Raw genomic sequence first — 14,378 nt, 5'->3', positions numbered from 1 at the left:
TTAAAACCTGTTACCCTCTAATTCTAAGATTGTGCCCTCTGGTCCTGGACTCACCCACAGGAAAAACAGCTTGGCCACATCTACTCTGTCCAGTCCTTTCAACATTTTTAAATGTTTCTATGAGGTCCTCTCTCATTCTTCTGTACTCCAGTGAGTACAGTCCAAGAGCTGACAAGCGGTCATCATTTGTAAACCCTTTCATTCCTGGAATCATCCTCGTAAATCTCCTCTGACCCCTCTCCAACATCAGCACATCCTTCCTAAGATATGGGGCCCAAAACTGTACACAGTATTCCAAATGAGGCCTCACTAGTGCCCCGTAGAGCCTCATCAACACTTCCTTACTTTTATACACTTACTTCTCTCAAGTGCACTCCTACACTTTGTAGTAATCAAGAGATTCACTGGTTCCCAATTGCTTATACTCAGTGTATGCCTCCCTCTTTTTCTTCACCTGATCTCTCCTCCTTTGCATTAAACTCCTAGCCAGCAACCCAGTCTATAATCTACCGACCAACCAGCCAGCTGTGCCTTGTACTATAGCTGCAATGCAGATCAATGAACAAAATTGGGTAACTATGGGTGAAAAAAAGATTCTGAAATCACATCATCAAAGATATCCTGTGTATAGATAGACAGCTTTTAAAGGTTTTAAAGCCATAATTGCAAACCATGGCAAAGAAATAAAATCCAGCGTTACACCAGCGAGGGACTACTTGCGGAGGAGTAGAGTAGAAAAAGAGGATGAACAAGATTAGCAAATTCCTGTACTTGCATTTTTCTAAATGTCCCAAGGCACTCTTAGTAGGGTTGAGCTATCCGCCTGGAACTGGAAGAATAATTAAGCAGTTGAAAGTATAATGTGAGGAATAGGTTTTGAAGCAGCTTTTAAAAATAGTTCAGGATTAAAAAGAGAGTTCCAGGTTGTAAGTCATGTTAACTATAGGTCTGGCATGAAGGAAAAATGGCAATGATCTGGAAGGTCAAGAAATGTTATTGTGTAGTGCTCCATTTTTATGCACTTCTATGATCACAGTTATTTCAAAAACTGATTGCTAAGCATCTCTCCCATCATCATGATCACCCCTACCGTCTCCCCTCCCCCCCCACACCCCCACCTCCGCCTTGATCCTGTCTCCAGCTACAAGTCTCTAATCTCACCCTCACGACCTCTGCTTCATATATTGTACTGCACAAATCCGAGGGCCTCGTGTCCAGAACTGCTGTGGGTCCATGTAGCTTTTCAAGTGCAGTACAGCTTCTAGCACCAAGTGACACTAAATTGGTTTATTATTGTCGCATGTACTGAGTTATGGTGAAAAATATTGTTTTGCATGCCATCCTTACAGATTGTTTCATTACTGCAGTGCATGAGGGTAGTACAAGGGAAAAACAATAACAGAATGCAGAATAAGTGTTACAGTCACAGAGAAAGTGCAGTGCAGGCAGACAATAAGGTGCAAGGCCATAACAAGGTAGATTGTGAGGTCAAGAGTCCATCTTATCGTACCAGGGAACCGTTCAATGTCTTATAATAGCAAGGTAGAAGCTGTCCTTGAGCCTAGTGGTACGTGCTTTCAGGCTTTTGTATCTTCTGCCTGATGGGAGGGGTGGAGAAGAGAGAATGTCCAGGGGTGGTTGGAATCTTTGATTATGCTGGCTGCTTTACTGAGGGCAGCGAGAAGTGTAGACGGAGTCCATGCAGGGGGAGGCTGGTTTCTGTTATGTGCTGAGCTGTGTTCAGAGCCTCCTCTGCAGTTTCTTGCGGTCTTGGGGCAGAGCAGTGCCATACCGAGCCGTGATGCATCCGGATAGGATGCTTTCTGCGGTGCATCGATTAAAAATTGGTGAGTGTCAAAGGGGACATGCGAAACTTCTTTAGCCTCCTGAAGAAGTAGAGAAGCTGGTGTGCTTTCTTGGCCATGGCATCTGCATAGTTGGACCAGTAACTAATATTGTTGGTGATCCAGGGCAGATATATGAAAAGAAATGTGCAGCAAATAGCACCTTTCATTGGACAGGCATAGAATAGTACACATTGAAAGTTAGGGTATGAGGCCCTCGTAACCATCTGAAAAATAGTGGGCAAGGAATGGTGCACAGATCCATTTTGCTTGTCCCATTCTGTTGCGATTCCTTCATTACGGGTCCTCCCCAGCTTACGAACGCCCGACTTGTGCACAGCTCGTACATACGAGCATTTGGGAGACTAGTAGCATAGATTTGCTGGCTGCTGCGGGCACCTTCTGCCGCGTGGAAACTTGGTTCGTGGCCACATTTCCGACTTGAAAACTGTTCGGGTTGTGAAACTGTTCACAGTAACGGAACCCTGTTGTAACCTGGGGAGGGGTCTGCAATTGAAACAGGGTGTTGATCAATGCAGATCTGAAATAGTTTTCACCATCTTTTTAAAAAAGAATAAATGAATAAGATGCAGTGAATATAAATATTTTGAAAGCTTTCCTTGCAGACATTTTCTGGCTTTGCATCCACCAGAAAACTTTATTTCAGGTGATTGCATTGCCTCTGGATAATCAATATTTAGCAAGGCTTGTTAGTTTCTAAGTTTTTGTCTAACAGCCTATATGGTAGTAAATGCAGCAGAAGCTTGCAGTTAAACTTTGATTTATTTAAACTTTGTATCCATTTATAATAGTAGTTATCTTTTATTACATGTACCTTTGATCAACCTTGGATGGAAATTATCTGCTTAGGTAGTCTGCTGCAGGGTTTCTGTGTTTTTTTTTATAATTACCCGCAAAGGCAAGATGTCCTTCACCCAGTTCAATGTTGTTACTTACCATTATAACTCTGCTCTTGCAAAAAGTTTTTTAGTATTTGACCTTAAAGGTCATGTCAACACAATGTATTCTGAATGGTGGGTTAACCTTTGTATAGAAATTCATAAAGAGAATGCTCTGGGCAAATGTTCTTTGGTGGGTGTGCATGCTGAGTAACACTGTTGTTAAATTTTCCATGCTTTTGATCTGGAGCTGCAAGTTTGAATCCCAGCATGGCAGTTGAAGAATATCAATTGAAGTAATTAAATATATCTGGAATAAAAAGCCAGCATCAATAATGATGACTGTGAAAATGCTGAAATAGTGGGTAAAATTTCATCATGTAGAGGAAAGAAAATCTGCTGTCTTTATCTGATCTGGAATATTTGTGAATCCAGATTTACCAGTGTGGTTAAAGCTTAAAACTCTCAACTATTCTTTCATTTCAAACAAGGATAGACAAAGGTCTTGAATTTGCAATTTGTGGCAAGCCACCTGCACTTGGCAATGCCTACGAGAAATTATACTTCCTTTGTTCTGTGCCTGTGGCAGGACCTTGATAAAAGGAGCCAGCCCAATTCTCAATGAAGAGACCCTGCACTGCAAATTCTCTCTCAATCCCATTGTGCGTTTGGACTGGTGCATTGGAACAAACCAACCCCCACACTACTGAAGAAACCAAACTGGCAATGTTGTATCCACTGATTTAGCAGGTTTTCAAAACTCTAATAAATATTTCTGAAATTTAAAATGTTCCAAACTTAAAAAGTAGCAGTTTCTTTGGTAATCAATAAGGTCAATTTAAAAATGTTTAAAGATAGTAACTCTTAAATGGAATCCTTCACGATATTTCTTCTGCATTGAAGCCAATGGTAGAGAACTCCCCAGCACCAGTTTGGTGTAGTTCATTCAAGTATATTTCCAATTAAGCACTAAGAAATTGCTGTAACTTCATGTTCACATATTCAACTTCACAAGGCTAGAACAAATTCTAGAAATGCCAGCTTCTAGCCAGTTACACACATTCCATCCCACTAAGTCCCTGCAATAAATTGCTAGCAATACTTGCATTCTGTGTGTTAATGATTAAGAAGAGAGGTTTTTAGTTTCCAACCACTGTGTTTATTGGAAATAACAGAAGCTGGTGTCATCCTATGGATTGACATTTCCTTTCATGCTGAGTAATGCTTCTCATTTGCTGCTTTGTGTCTTGGGTATAGCATATTATTTTGGTGTTAAAATGATCAAGATTCCTCAGTAAGTTGTGCATACCAAGTTGCGGTTTTAAAGGTATTGAGGAAACTGGAAGACTAAATGCTAAGGAGTTCTGTGTGCAGCAACAATTGCCAAAGCAAAATGAGAGATGTATTAAAAGTTCAAGAAGTCTTGAAAGAATTGAGGTAATAGATTTCAAATATTGCCCTTTATATTCATGCAGGCTTCTCTAAATATTCATTCCTTGAAAGGGTTTATTGTATGGCAACAAACATGATGTTAGGTCTTAAGTTACAAATATATAAACATTGATAAAAAACACGATGATGCTGGAGGAACTCAGTAGGCCAGGCATCATTGTGTTTTTCATCTAGATTCCAGCATCTGCAGTCCTTTATTTCTCTAATATGTAAACATTGATGGACAGGAAAAGACACTGCTACATCCAACTTCTCTCAATTATGGTGGATGGTATTTCACAAAAAGTACATTCCACTCAATCAGAATTTGTAGGATTTCCTCATACAGAGAATAAAAAGTTTGGGCAATTTGGTCTATTTCTTTCTAGAACTGGCCCAAGAGATCTCTCTAATCCTGCTATACCTTTTTTTTTAAATATGTAATTTCATCTGAGTCAGAAATTGGTCCTTGCTGGAATCCAGTAAAGTACTGTCAGCCTCACGAGCCTGCATCCTTTTTCTATTCTTTGGGAAAAGGGCCACTGATGTCTCATCCAGAACTGGTCTTGTATAACAAATTATGATCAGTAAAGTGAGATTCAAATGGCTTTTCAGGTAGAAGAAAAATATAAACCATGATTTTAAGGCTTAAGATCAAACTGATGGATGTTGTTGGATCCCTTTGTAAGCAAGGGGAATGAAAATATATGATTGTAAGTTTAGAAAACTTTGAACTCATGAAATCTAGGGTTCAACAATTTTGCCATAACAATTTTAAGAGTTTTTGACTTTAGAAGCAAACATACTCACTTTCTGTTCGTAAACAATAACAGGAAATGTTGAAATAAAATGTCATCTTATTGAAGAGAAGAGCAAATAAATGGGGCATTTCTCATCCTTGTATTAAAATCAATGTGTTTTCTGGTGATACAAAATAAATTGCAGATATGATGGATTAGCTGCAAGCTACTTCCAGGGAAGTTTTTTTTTGTTAAGCATCCAATGTGTCCACTTGAAGTAGAACCAGGAAAATTGCAACACCGCTTTCAAATGGGGTATCTATTCATTCTTTTAGATCTAGAATACAGGAGCAGGAAGGTCATGCTAGAACGCCAGGTAGTTGGCTATGTACATTTCGGTCACAGCACTGCAAGAAGAATATGATGGCACTGGCATGAGTTAAGAGGATACAAGGCTGTTGACGGAGCTGGAGAATTATATTCACAAAGAGAATGTGGCTTGGCTGGGGTTTTTGGAGCAAAGGATACTGAAGAAAGATTTGAGGTGTATTAAAATTGAGAGGCCTGGATGGTGAGCAGGAGTGACTGATTTCCTTTAGCGATTTTAAAAATAGGGAGCTATAGATTTAAACTCACTGGTGAAAGTATTATAGCAGAGTGGAGGAATTATTTTTTTCTTTATTTGAATGATTGGGATCTGGAGTTCATTGTCTGAAAGGGTGGTGGAAGCAGAAACCTTTGCCAGGTTTTCAAAAGTACCTGCATGGAGAACCATAACCTGCAAGGTTATAAACCAAAAACTGGAGAGTAGGATTAGCTTTTAATCCATTTTGACATGATGGGTCAAATAGCTTCCTTTTGTGCTGTAAATTTCTAATATTCTACTTCTATTTCTATTTCTGAATGTGTTTCTTAAAGATGGAAACTATCTTGGTCAGAAGGAAGTAACAGAGACAAGCTTGCAGCTTCTGCAAATTGCTGTTGTGGAATGGAAAAGGACAGCATTGCAGTGATTGCCAGATTTCACATTGCCCAATGATACCTCCTCATGATAGCAAGTGTTGGTTAGAGAACTAGATGTGAATGTCAGGAACTGAGCATATAGCATCTCATGCCATCCCAAAATTATCTTTTTTTTTGTTGTGTTTCTCATATTTAAATCAATTAGTAAATGAATCAAATTTTAGTGCCAGTGCTACTTTATACATGTTAGCTTCAGGCTACACGGTTTTAAGGCTGTTCTTCAGTAAGTAGGTTAATTTTTTGTGCCTCCCTTGACAGTGTTGATGGTGAAATGCTGCCGTCTTTATTGGCTTGAATGTGTTCATTGGTGAAAATTAGGACTTCAATTTAAAATGTATTAAGGTGACTTGCAAGCATTTAAATCTCTTCTGCTTGACCCTTAATTGTTTTGCTTTCTTCATTTTGCTGTCTCGGAAAGAGTTGAGAAGAAAGAACGGGCCAGGTTAAAGACAGTGAAATTCAATTCAAAATCAAGAGATAAAGGGGTAAGTATATTTGGGAGGTGGGGTTTACAATTTGCATTTCTTTGTATCCATAAAATTGTTTACATCCTTAAGGATGTGATTCTCTTTCTATTTGAATGAAAATGTCTAACGTGTGAAAGATATTTTTAAAAAATCTCGAGACCATAGAACTGTTTCACTTGTAGACTTCTGCTGCTAAGCTGGAAAGGTCAGGCTCTAAATATTGCATACGGATTTATTGTTATTTCTTAACACTTGATAAATGAGTGCATTTTATTTAAATCCATGCATGTCACAACTGGGGACTTAGAGGGATAAAATTCTGTCTTCTACACATTAATGCAATTAGTTTGTGGCACAAATTAGTGTTGGAAGTTAAACACCTTTGGGTATTTGTTGAAGATGCTATGTTGCTGGACATTATTGTTGAGCCCCAGCAAAAATCTGAGCACACTCCATGTAATTGTGCTGCACTTAAGTGTGTGTGGCTTCACTGTTTAATTCTGGTCCCAAAACTGGATCTCCCTTGGATACGGTGAAATACCTGATTTTTTTAGCTCCAAAGGGAATTAGTATTGAATTGGAGAAAGGTCCTGTCATTCTAGTAATCCAGTGGTCTTGTGATTGAATGAAAATTGAAGGAAGGATAATGGTGACACTGCTGACCACCTTCCTGCTGAAAGCAGCAAATTATTTTGCACTATGCCTACAAAATACAGCTTTTCAGCAGCTTTCCCAAATTGCAGATGTGTGGAAACCTCAGAAACCATTCAACAAATATATGGTTAACTTTCTTGAGAAATTCATTAGCATTTTCCCATTGAACCGAGGGTGCAACAAAAGGCTGTAAACAGGTTTCAAAATTAGATCTGATTATCCCAATCAAATTCAAAACATTTAATTCCAAATAAAAACAGGTGCTCAGTTCTTCAGGGCTAGTACAAACTATGGATTATTTTGTTTAAATGGGAAGGTGTTCCCTGTCAAAACTTTCACTGCAGTCTGTCCAATATTAAATCCAATAAAGGAAGATTCGAATGAGGTCAGGTTGTGTTGGATTGAAGAGGAACAATAGTATAGAGGGTCGACCAATTGAATGGCACATGAATAATTACTTTAGGTGATTCATAACACAATCCACGGTCCTCATGTAATGAACGAGGAGCTGGAGTGGGTAAAATTTGCACTGACTGAGACCATTTTTGTAATTATGATCAAGCCAAGAAACCCTTTCCAAAATGACAATTCCACCTTGTTCTTTTAGTAATGCTACCTCCACCCATGGCCATCTTTAGCAGTTATAACTAACAAGAAAATAAAGTGTAATACACTATCTTCGCAGCCAATTCTGTCAGTAAAGGTGATTCCAGCATTAGCTGAGACTTCACCTATCCATCATTGCTTCAAGTCTCAATTATAAACAGTATCAAGAAGAATCCAGCAGGAGATAAATGTTGCTGGACCCCTGATACTGTTTATAGTTGTGTTTCTCCCTTCTCTGTTGTTCTGATACCACAACCTTCACTTCACCATCCCTCGCGTGAAAAAATTGTCAAATATAAATTTTGGTTGATCTATATATTCCAACCTTCAACAGTTAAATGTGTCTTGTTCCAAGACTTTATAAAACCAGTGAATTGGAGGAATAAATCTATAGCATAACTATTGTTTTAATGGGCATCAGCAGAGATCTTGTGACTTTTGTTTAAAATTGGGCATTAATGAATGATATCTGATTTGTTTTATCTTGGGTTCTGAGTGCACTAGTGACATGCAGAAGTTGGACAATAAATCTAAAATGCATACTCTAAAACTGAAATGCATCCACATCTTTAAAAATGAATTATTTCTGTTAAGTTTTGGGTGTGTTTTGGACAGGGGATGTTGTGGGCTACTAGATGGAAGTTCTCTTCAAAAAAGAAAAATACGTTACATGTACCACTGGTAGTTATAGCTTTCAAGTTTTTTTTTGGGCAAGGCCTTCACATTCATAAAGTGGTAGGTATGGATTGTGCGGTGATTGCACAGTAGCGATAAGTTATCATCTAACATTGTATGCATTTTTCTACTTTCTGTAGAAACAGCTGCAGATGGAAAAGAACACCTGTCAGGAATACCTTAAAACACTGATAACTTTGCCACATCTTTGTTGCAATGTTCTTCATTGCTCAACTTCTAAATTTACATTACCCCGCTCAGTTTTACCTAGTCTCTTGGTGAGAATTTGTGCGGAAAAATCTATTGGCATTCTTTCTGCCTGATCAGACTACAAGCATTAGGATTCATGGTTTTTATTTATATGCTGACCACCAGAGGTTAAATCATAGTCCTCCTGGTATGTGATGGCAGCATTGCTATTTCTTTCAGTGGTACTTTTTGACTTGGGGAATGGAGAGACAGTGAGAAAGTGAAAGGTCGTGGGGGGTCTGCTCGTTGAATTCAATAAGGGACATACAGTATATTTCTGATCAGAAAGTTTTATCTTTGCCCATCATCTTTTTTGAAAAAAATAAATTATTATAAAATTATGGTTTTGATTCATAAACATTGGATTGGTTTTTTTTAAGTATCAAAGTATGTGTGCAACTTTGAACTGTTGTACATAGCCAGGAATGAATAAGATTAACAGCATGCTCGTACTTGCTATGGATTTAAAATAAATGCAATGACCGTGTTCCGTGCTAAGCTTAGAAACTATATTTTGTTGCTCTTTACGTGTCTATTTTTTATGGTTGGAACAATTGTGGACTGATGTGCACTGAAACATGCATGTGTTGTGTTGCAAGAGGATTGCGATAAAAACACTACGCTTGCCATTGATGAACGTTGCTTCTCTTGGAGCTGTTTTACCAAACTCTGCCGTGGCTTTGTCAGATGCCAAACTCTACTACACGATGCATGCAAGCAAGCTAATTAAAAGAAAAACTTGCCTTTAGAGCTCAAAATCCAATTTCTCTTGATTTGGGTGTAAACAATGGTGAGAAACTGAATACCACTTTTAGATTTTACCATTTTGGTTTGAACACTTTGGAGTTAAATTTTAACATTCTATTTTTCTGGATGTAAAATGGATTACATTTTCATGAATCTTGTCCAGATGAAAATATTCGCACATTAGTTTTCCAAATCGTAACCAATGGGGGTAAAATTGAGTGTTTCTTGTTATATAGCTGATATAAATGTTAAAAAATCACCAATTGTAACAAAATCCAACTAACTTGTTTCTTAACTTTTATCACATAATGATTAATGCTAAATTCATTTAAAAAAAGACATTCTCCACATAAATCTCCCATGGATATTTTCAGTAAGTTCTTGCCTTTATTTTCCTGTGTAGTGAGTTGTCTCTCTTGTTACTACTCGCACTTTGTCTCTCTCCTATTCCTTCCACAAGTTGGCTCCTTTAGAGGCTTGGAGTCTCTTTGCTATTTAGTTCTTCTAGTGCTTCTTCAAATGAAGCATGATAAACTTTGGTACGAGTTCTTTTTAATATTTTATGTGAATTACTAGTTTTTTGTTTTAAATTTTGCCCTATATAAAATAAATAAACCCTGCAGACTTGCCTGAAATTCTTGAGAAATTGGATTTTTATTATTTTGTTGCACCTTAGTTTTACTACATTGGCTGTGAATTTTCTTAGTGAAATTCTTGCTGAAATTTGAAAATGATATTAAAGTTTATTAATCAAGACTTGAGTTTGTAAGACAGCATGTGAACAACCTTGTCTCACCCTAAATCCTTTGTTTCACAATCTTCAATCCATTTGAATTCAACTATGATTGTCTTGTTCATAGAAGGTTTTTGGAATAATTCTAAACAAAAAAAAATTAACTTTTCAAACCAGTCTTAGCCATGGACATCTTTTTGTATACACCTTGACCAGACTCATTTATTTTGATCATGTCAGTTGCACTAGAAGTCTTATGTTTTCTTGTGGAAACAACTTAAGGATAGCAAATTTCTCTCTAGTCGAAGATTGCAGCTGACATCCTTTTTTAGATTAAAAAAATGCAAAGTGTCCGAGAAGATTTTCCGAGCAGCCCTTTACAGTTTTTCTTAACAGTTTGCAGGAAATTCATTCCTGGAATAAAATTCATATGATGCAAGGTCATTTTCTTGGCTATATCTAATAGTATATCAATTTTTTAAAAATATTGCAAGGGATTGTGGCCCAAGTCAGTTACCATGTGTTTCTGGGGTCGGGCATTAATCACGTGGACATTAGACACCCCTTTTTTTTTGCCACTCCTTCTCTTCCTCAGCAGTCATTCAATGACAAGCGTAAAAAGAACATCTTTTCCCGAAAATTCCCCTTCTACAAGAGCAAGGAGCAGAGTGAGCAGGAAACCAGTGATCTTGAACGTAAGTAGCTGCAACCAGACACACCTGTAGAGAAGGTCAATCTCCAAGTAGGGACCTTTACTGTGTTACCATGGCAACATGTTTTGCTGAATACAGCTGGTTTTCCCCCACCTTTCATTAAAAGAAAAGTGCATCTATTTGAAATTGGCTGTATCCACTTATGTTAATATAACTGTACGACGAGACTTTACTGTTAACTCCTGGGCTGTGAAACCTCTTAAACCAGTTATGTTCACACAAACAGCCTGTCATGGTAGTGGTCTTGTTACGTGTCACTGACAGATTGTTTTTTCTTCTGTGATTGTTCTTTTTTCTTTATTGCTTGCTGTCTGGGGACTACTCTACAGGAGATCCCTGGGTTAGGTGACGACGTTATGGGAACAAAAGGCCTGAGTAAGTGCCGGAAAATCCTCTCCATTCACATTTGCCTCCATCTATTTTCTAAGCTGGGTTTTTTGTTGCTTTCTATAGTGGTTTGTAGGGTTCTGCTGGCATGGGGGAGGTTCATGGTTATTGGTTTTCACGTCTTTATTTTTACTTTGTAATCATTGCCATATTAAGTCAGGTTCACAATCTCTGGCCATATTTCCTATGTCAACTTTCAGATAAAGTAGACATTTTTTTAAATTGATTAGCTAATTGAATGCAGGTAAAATGTTTTCCTTGCATAAAATTATATAAATGCCGGTCGAAGTTTCTTAAAATTGTTTGCAACTGGGTGGCATCCTCTGCCTTTTGCATGCCTCTGTATTTAAACTTGCCGATTTGTATTCTGAAGTAAACAAAATATCAATGTCTGTCTCAATGTATAATCAAGTTTTAAATGTTAACATAGGAAATAGCTGGAGACCATTGCAAATGATTTTTTTTCTTACATTATGACATCAGTGTGATCTGCATACTGTGAACTGGAGGAAAGATTTTTTTTATTTTCCTTAAACTGGGTGAGAGCTTCAGAGAGCTAGAAATCACCAGGTTATATTATATTTGTTCAATTAGCTGCATTTTAGCAGACTGTCTTGTTTTGCAATTTATTATTTTCCCCATGGTTCAGGGATGAACTGGCTGCTGTCACTGTCGGTGAGCTACAGAGTTTGATGAAGACTTCCTCCTCTCCAACAGCCACCTACCCTCAGCTCAGTACCTTGGTGTGAATGAGATCAGAATCTGAGCAGAGATTGAATCTGAATCCTTATCCTCCATATTCTCATTTTAATGTCCAAATTACCCTGTTTTATTAACATAGCACTAAGCTATGTAATAAAAACATTCATTCAATTGGAAATGTAAAAATATCCTTAAATCTAAGAGAAAATGAAATCTAAACAGTGAGAAGTTCTGTCCATGGGGATCATTTGGAATTCCCACAGCTGTGAGCTTCAGTAAAAGATGTGCAGTTTCTGAAAATTACTTTGCATTTGCACACATTGTATTAGAAGCGAGCAAGGTTCTCTCTCAGCCACAAGTTTTGTTTCACCTTTTAAACTGATGTGAAGATTATAAATATGTCAATTTAATTGTTGCTTGCTTGTTGGGATATTATTATCCTTCGCCACTCTTTCCTTTCTGATTGGGGTTCTTGGTCTAGTTAACATTCTCTTTCACTGTGTTTGAGGAGTGTATGTACAGTACTGGCTACTTGCATGTTTTTAAAATCTTAGGTTGTTTTATACTATTAGAACTTTAATTGCAAGCATACTTAATTGTGCTGAGTATTGGAGGCAGTGGATTGTAGTCACAGTTGGTGAATTAAAATGAATGTTCTGTTTGCTGAGGATTAGGTTCTCCTGTAATGCCTTTCCCACCCTGAGATCAAATCAGCGAATTTTTAGACAAATCCCTTCTCGTCTTGGCAATCCATCTATTTGTTAGCCTAATGAGATATGAACTGACTTGGTTATCAATTAATGATTCATTACTTGCTCTTGTCTGCAAGAATTTAACAAGCAATTCACCTTCACTGTTGATTGCTGACAAATGAAATTCATCAGAATGTTGCCTGGAATGGAGGGCTTTAGTTACAAGGAGAGGTTGGATAGGCTGGTTTTTGTTCTCACTGAAGTGTAGGAGGCTGAGGGGTGAACTTAATAATTTAAAACTTAAAAATTATTAAATTCTTTATTATTATTTGATATCAGAAAGTTCTTTCAAAGGAAAGTTTTAAAACACGGCTGGTATTCAATGTTCCAAATAACTTTTTGCAGCTTAATTGCACTGATCAAGAAGTTAGCTTGCTCTGAATACCTTGAGCCAGGAAGGTGGGAAGAAAACTGCTTTTTATCTTCCTATATACTGTCCCTTGCTGAAAAGTACCCAAATCTGAATGTTGAGGTAGGTTTGGGGGAGGACAAAGGGATATAGTTGTTGTTCAGTTGTCGATCTTGTTTTGTTCCCCTCCCACCCTTCTGCCCAGTGTAAGTTAAAGGGTTAACATGAAGGCAAAATGCTGGAGGACTGCATGTAACCATGGATCTAAAGCTAATTTAAATCTGTGCTTTGAGAAAAATATAGAGGGTGGGTGGTAAGGAGAGATAATTTGCTAATGTTGGTTCATGTTCACTTCTGTTCAGCTTGTCAAAAAAGAATTAATATAATTTATTTCCTTTTGCACATATCATTGCATATATAGAATGGTAATGAGCAATCAGCATAATAAGATAGACAGGAGTTACCAGGAGACAGTCACACTTAGGATGCAGGTAGCTGGGTGACCATCAGGAGAGGGAAAGGGAATAGGCAGTCAGTGCAGGGTACCCCTGTGGCCGTTCCCTTCAATAACATTGGGGGGGGGGGGTAGGGGGTGGGGGGGAAGAATGACCTACCAGGGGAAAGCCACAGCGGCCATGTCTCTGGCACGGAGTCTGGCTCAGAAGGGAAGGGGGGAGAAGAAGACTGCGGTAGCGATAGGGGATTCATTGGTTAAGGGAACAGATAGGAGATTCTATGGACTAGAACGAGACTCCCAGGTGGTATGTTGCCTCCCCGGTGCCAGGGTCAGAGGTGTCTCAGATTGAGTCCACAGCATTCTGAAGGGGGAGGGGGAGCAGCCAGAAGTCGTGGTGCACATTGGCATCAACGACATAGATAGGAAAAGGGATGAGGTCCTGTAGAGAGAATATAGGGAGTTAGGAAGGAAGCTAAAAAGCAGGACCTCAAGGATGGTAATCTCTGGATTGCTGCCTGTGCCATGCACCAGTGAGGGTAACAATAGAAAGATATGGTAGACAAATGCGTGCCTAAAGATTTGGTGGAGGGGGCAGGGTTTCAGATTTGTGGATCACTGGGATCTCTTCTGGGGAAGGTATGACCTGTACAAAAGGGACGGGTTACACCTGAAGAGAGGGACCAATGTCCTTGTTCAGTGTTCTAAGATTAAGCATTTGAGAGAGCATTGCAGGAACAGAGAGGGAAGGATTGATTCAGAGTGCTTATGAGCAGTATATGATCAATATGATCAAATTTAGTGACTAAGGTAGTTTTAGACTGGAAAACTTCACATTACCTGTACCCTGGTGAGCCTCATATTAGAACATTCTCTATGAAATCCTGCAATACTAATGCAAATCCAAAGTAAGGGATAATAATCTACTCTCCAGTGCTAACTAACAATGGTTC

General features: G+C 38.4%; 1 protein-coding gene across 15 annotated transcripts in view; it reads left to right on the top strand.

Moving 5' to 3' along the window:
- Positions 1–14,378, top strand: part of LOC127571818 (disks large homolog 1-like) — a 339,770-nt gene that overhangs the window by 303,517 nt on the left and 21,875 nt on the right. For 8 of the 15 annotated variants that reach the window (XM_052018549.1, XM_052018544.1, XM_052018548.1 and 5 more), the window contains 2 exons: positions 6,356–6,422; positions 11,111–11,156. In XM_052018549.1, the coding sequence (XP_051874509.1) occupies positions 6,356–6,422; positions 11,111–11,156 (113 nt within the window). Of the gene's footprint in view, positions 1–6,355; positions 6,423–10,663; positions 10,764–11,110; positions 11,157–14,378 lie in introns of all 15 variants that reach the window. The other 7 variants (XM_052018542.1, XM_052018537.1, XM_052018535.1 and 4 more) reach the window with 2 other exon arrangements.

The sequence above is a fragment of the Pristis pectinata genome, chromosome 6, assembly GCF_009764475.1.
Source record: "Pristis pectinata isolate sPriPec2 chromosome 6, sPriPec2.1.pri, whole genome shotgun sequence".
In the NCBI taxonomy this organism is placed as follows: domain Eukaryota; kingdom Metazoa; phylum Chordata; class Chondrichthyes; order Rhinopristiformes; family Pristidae; genus Pristis; species Pristis pectinata.
The sequence above is the reverse complement of the archived record's forward strand: the minus strand, read 5'-3'. Positions and strand labels throughout refer to the sequence as shown.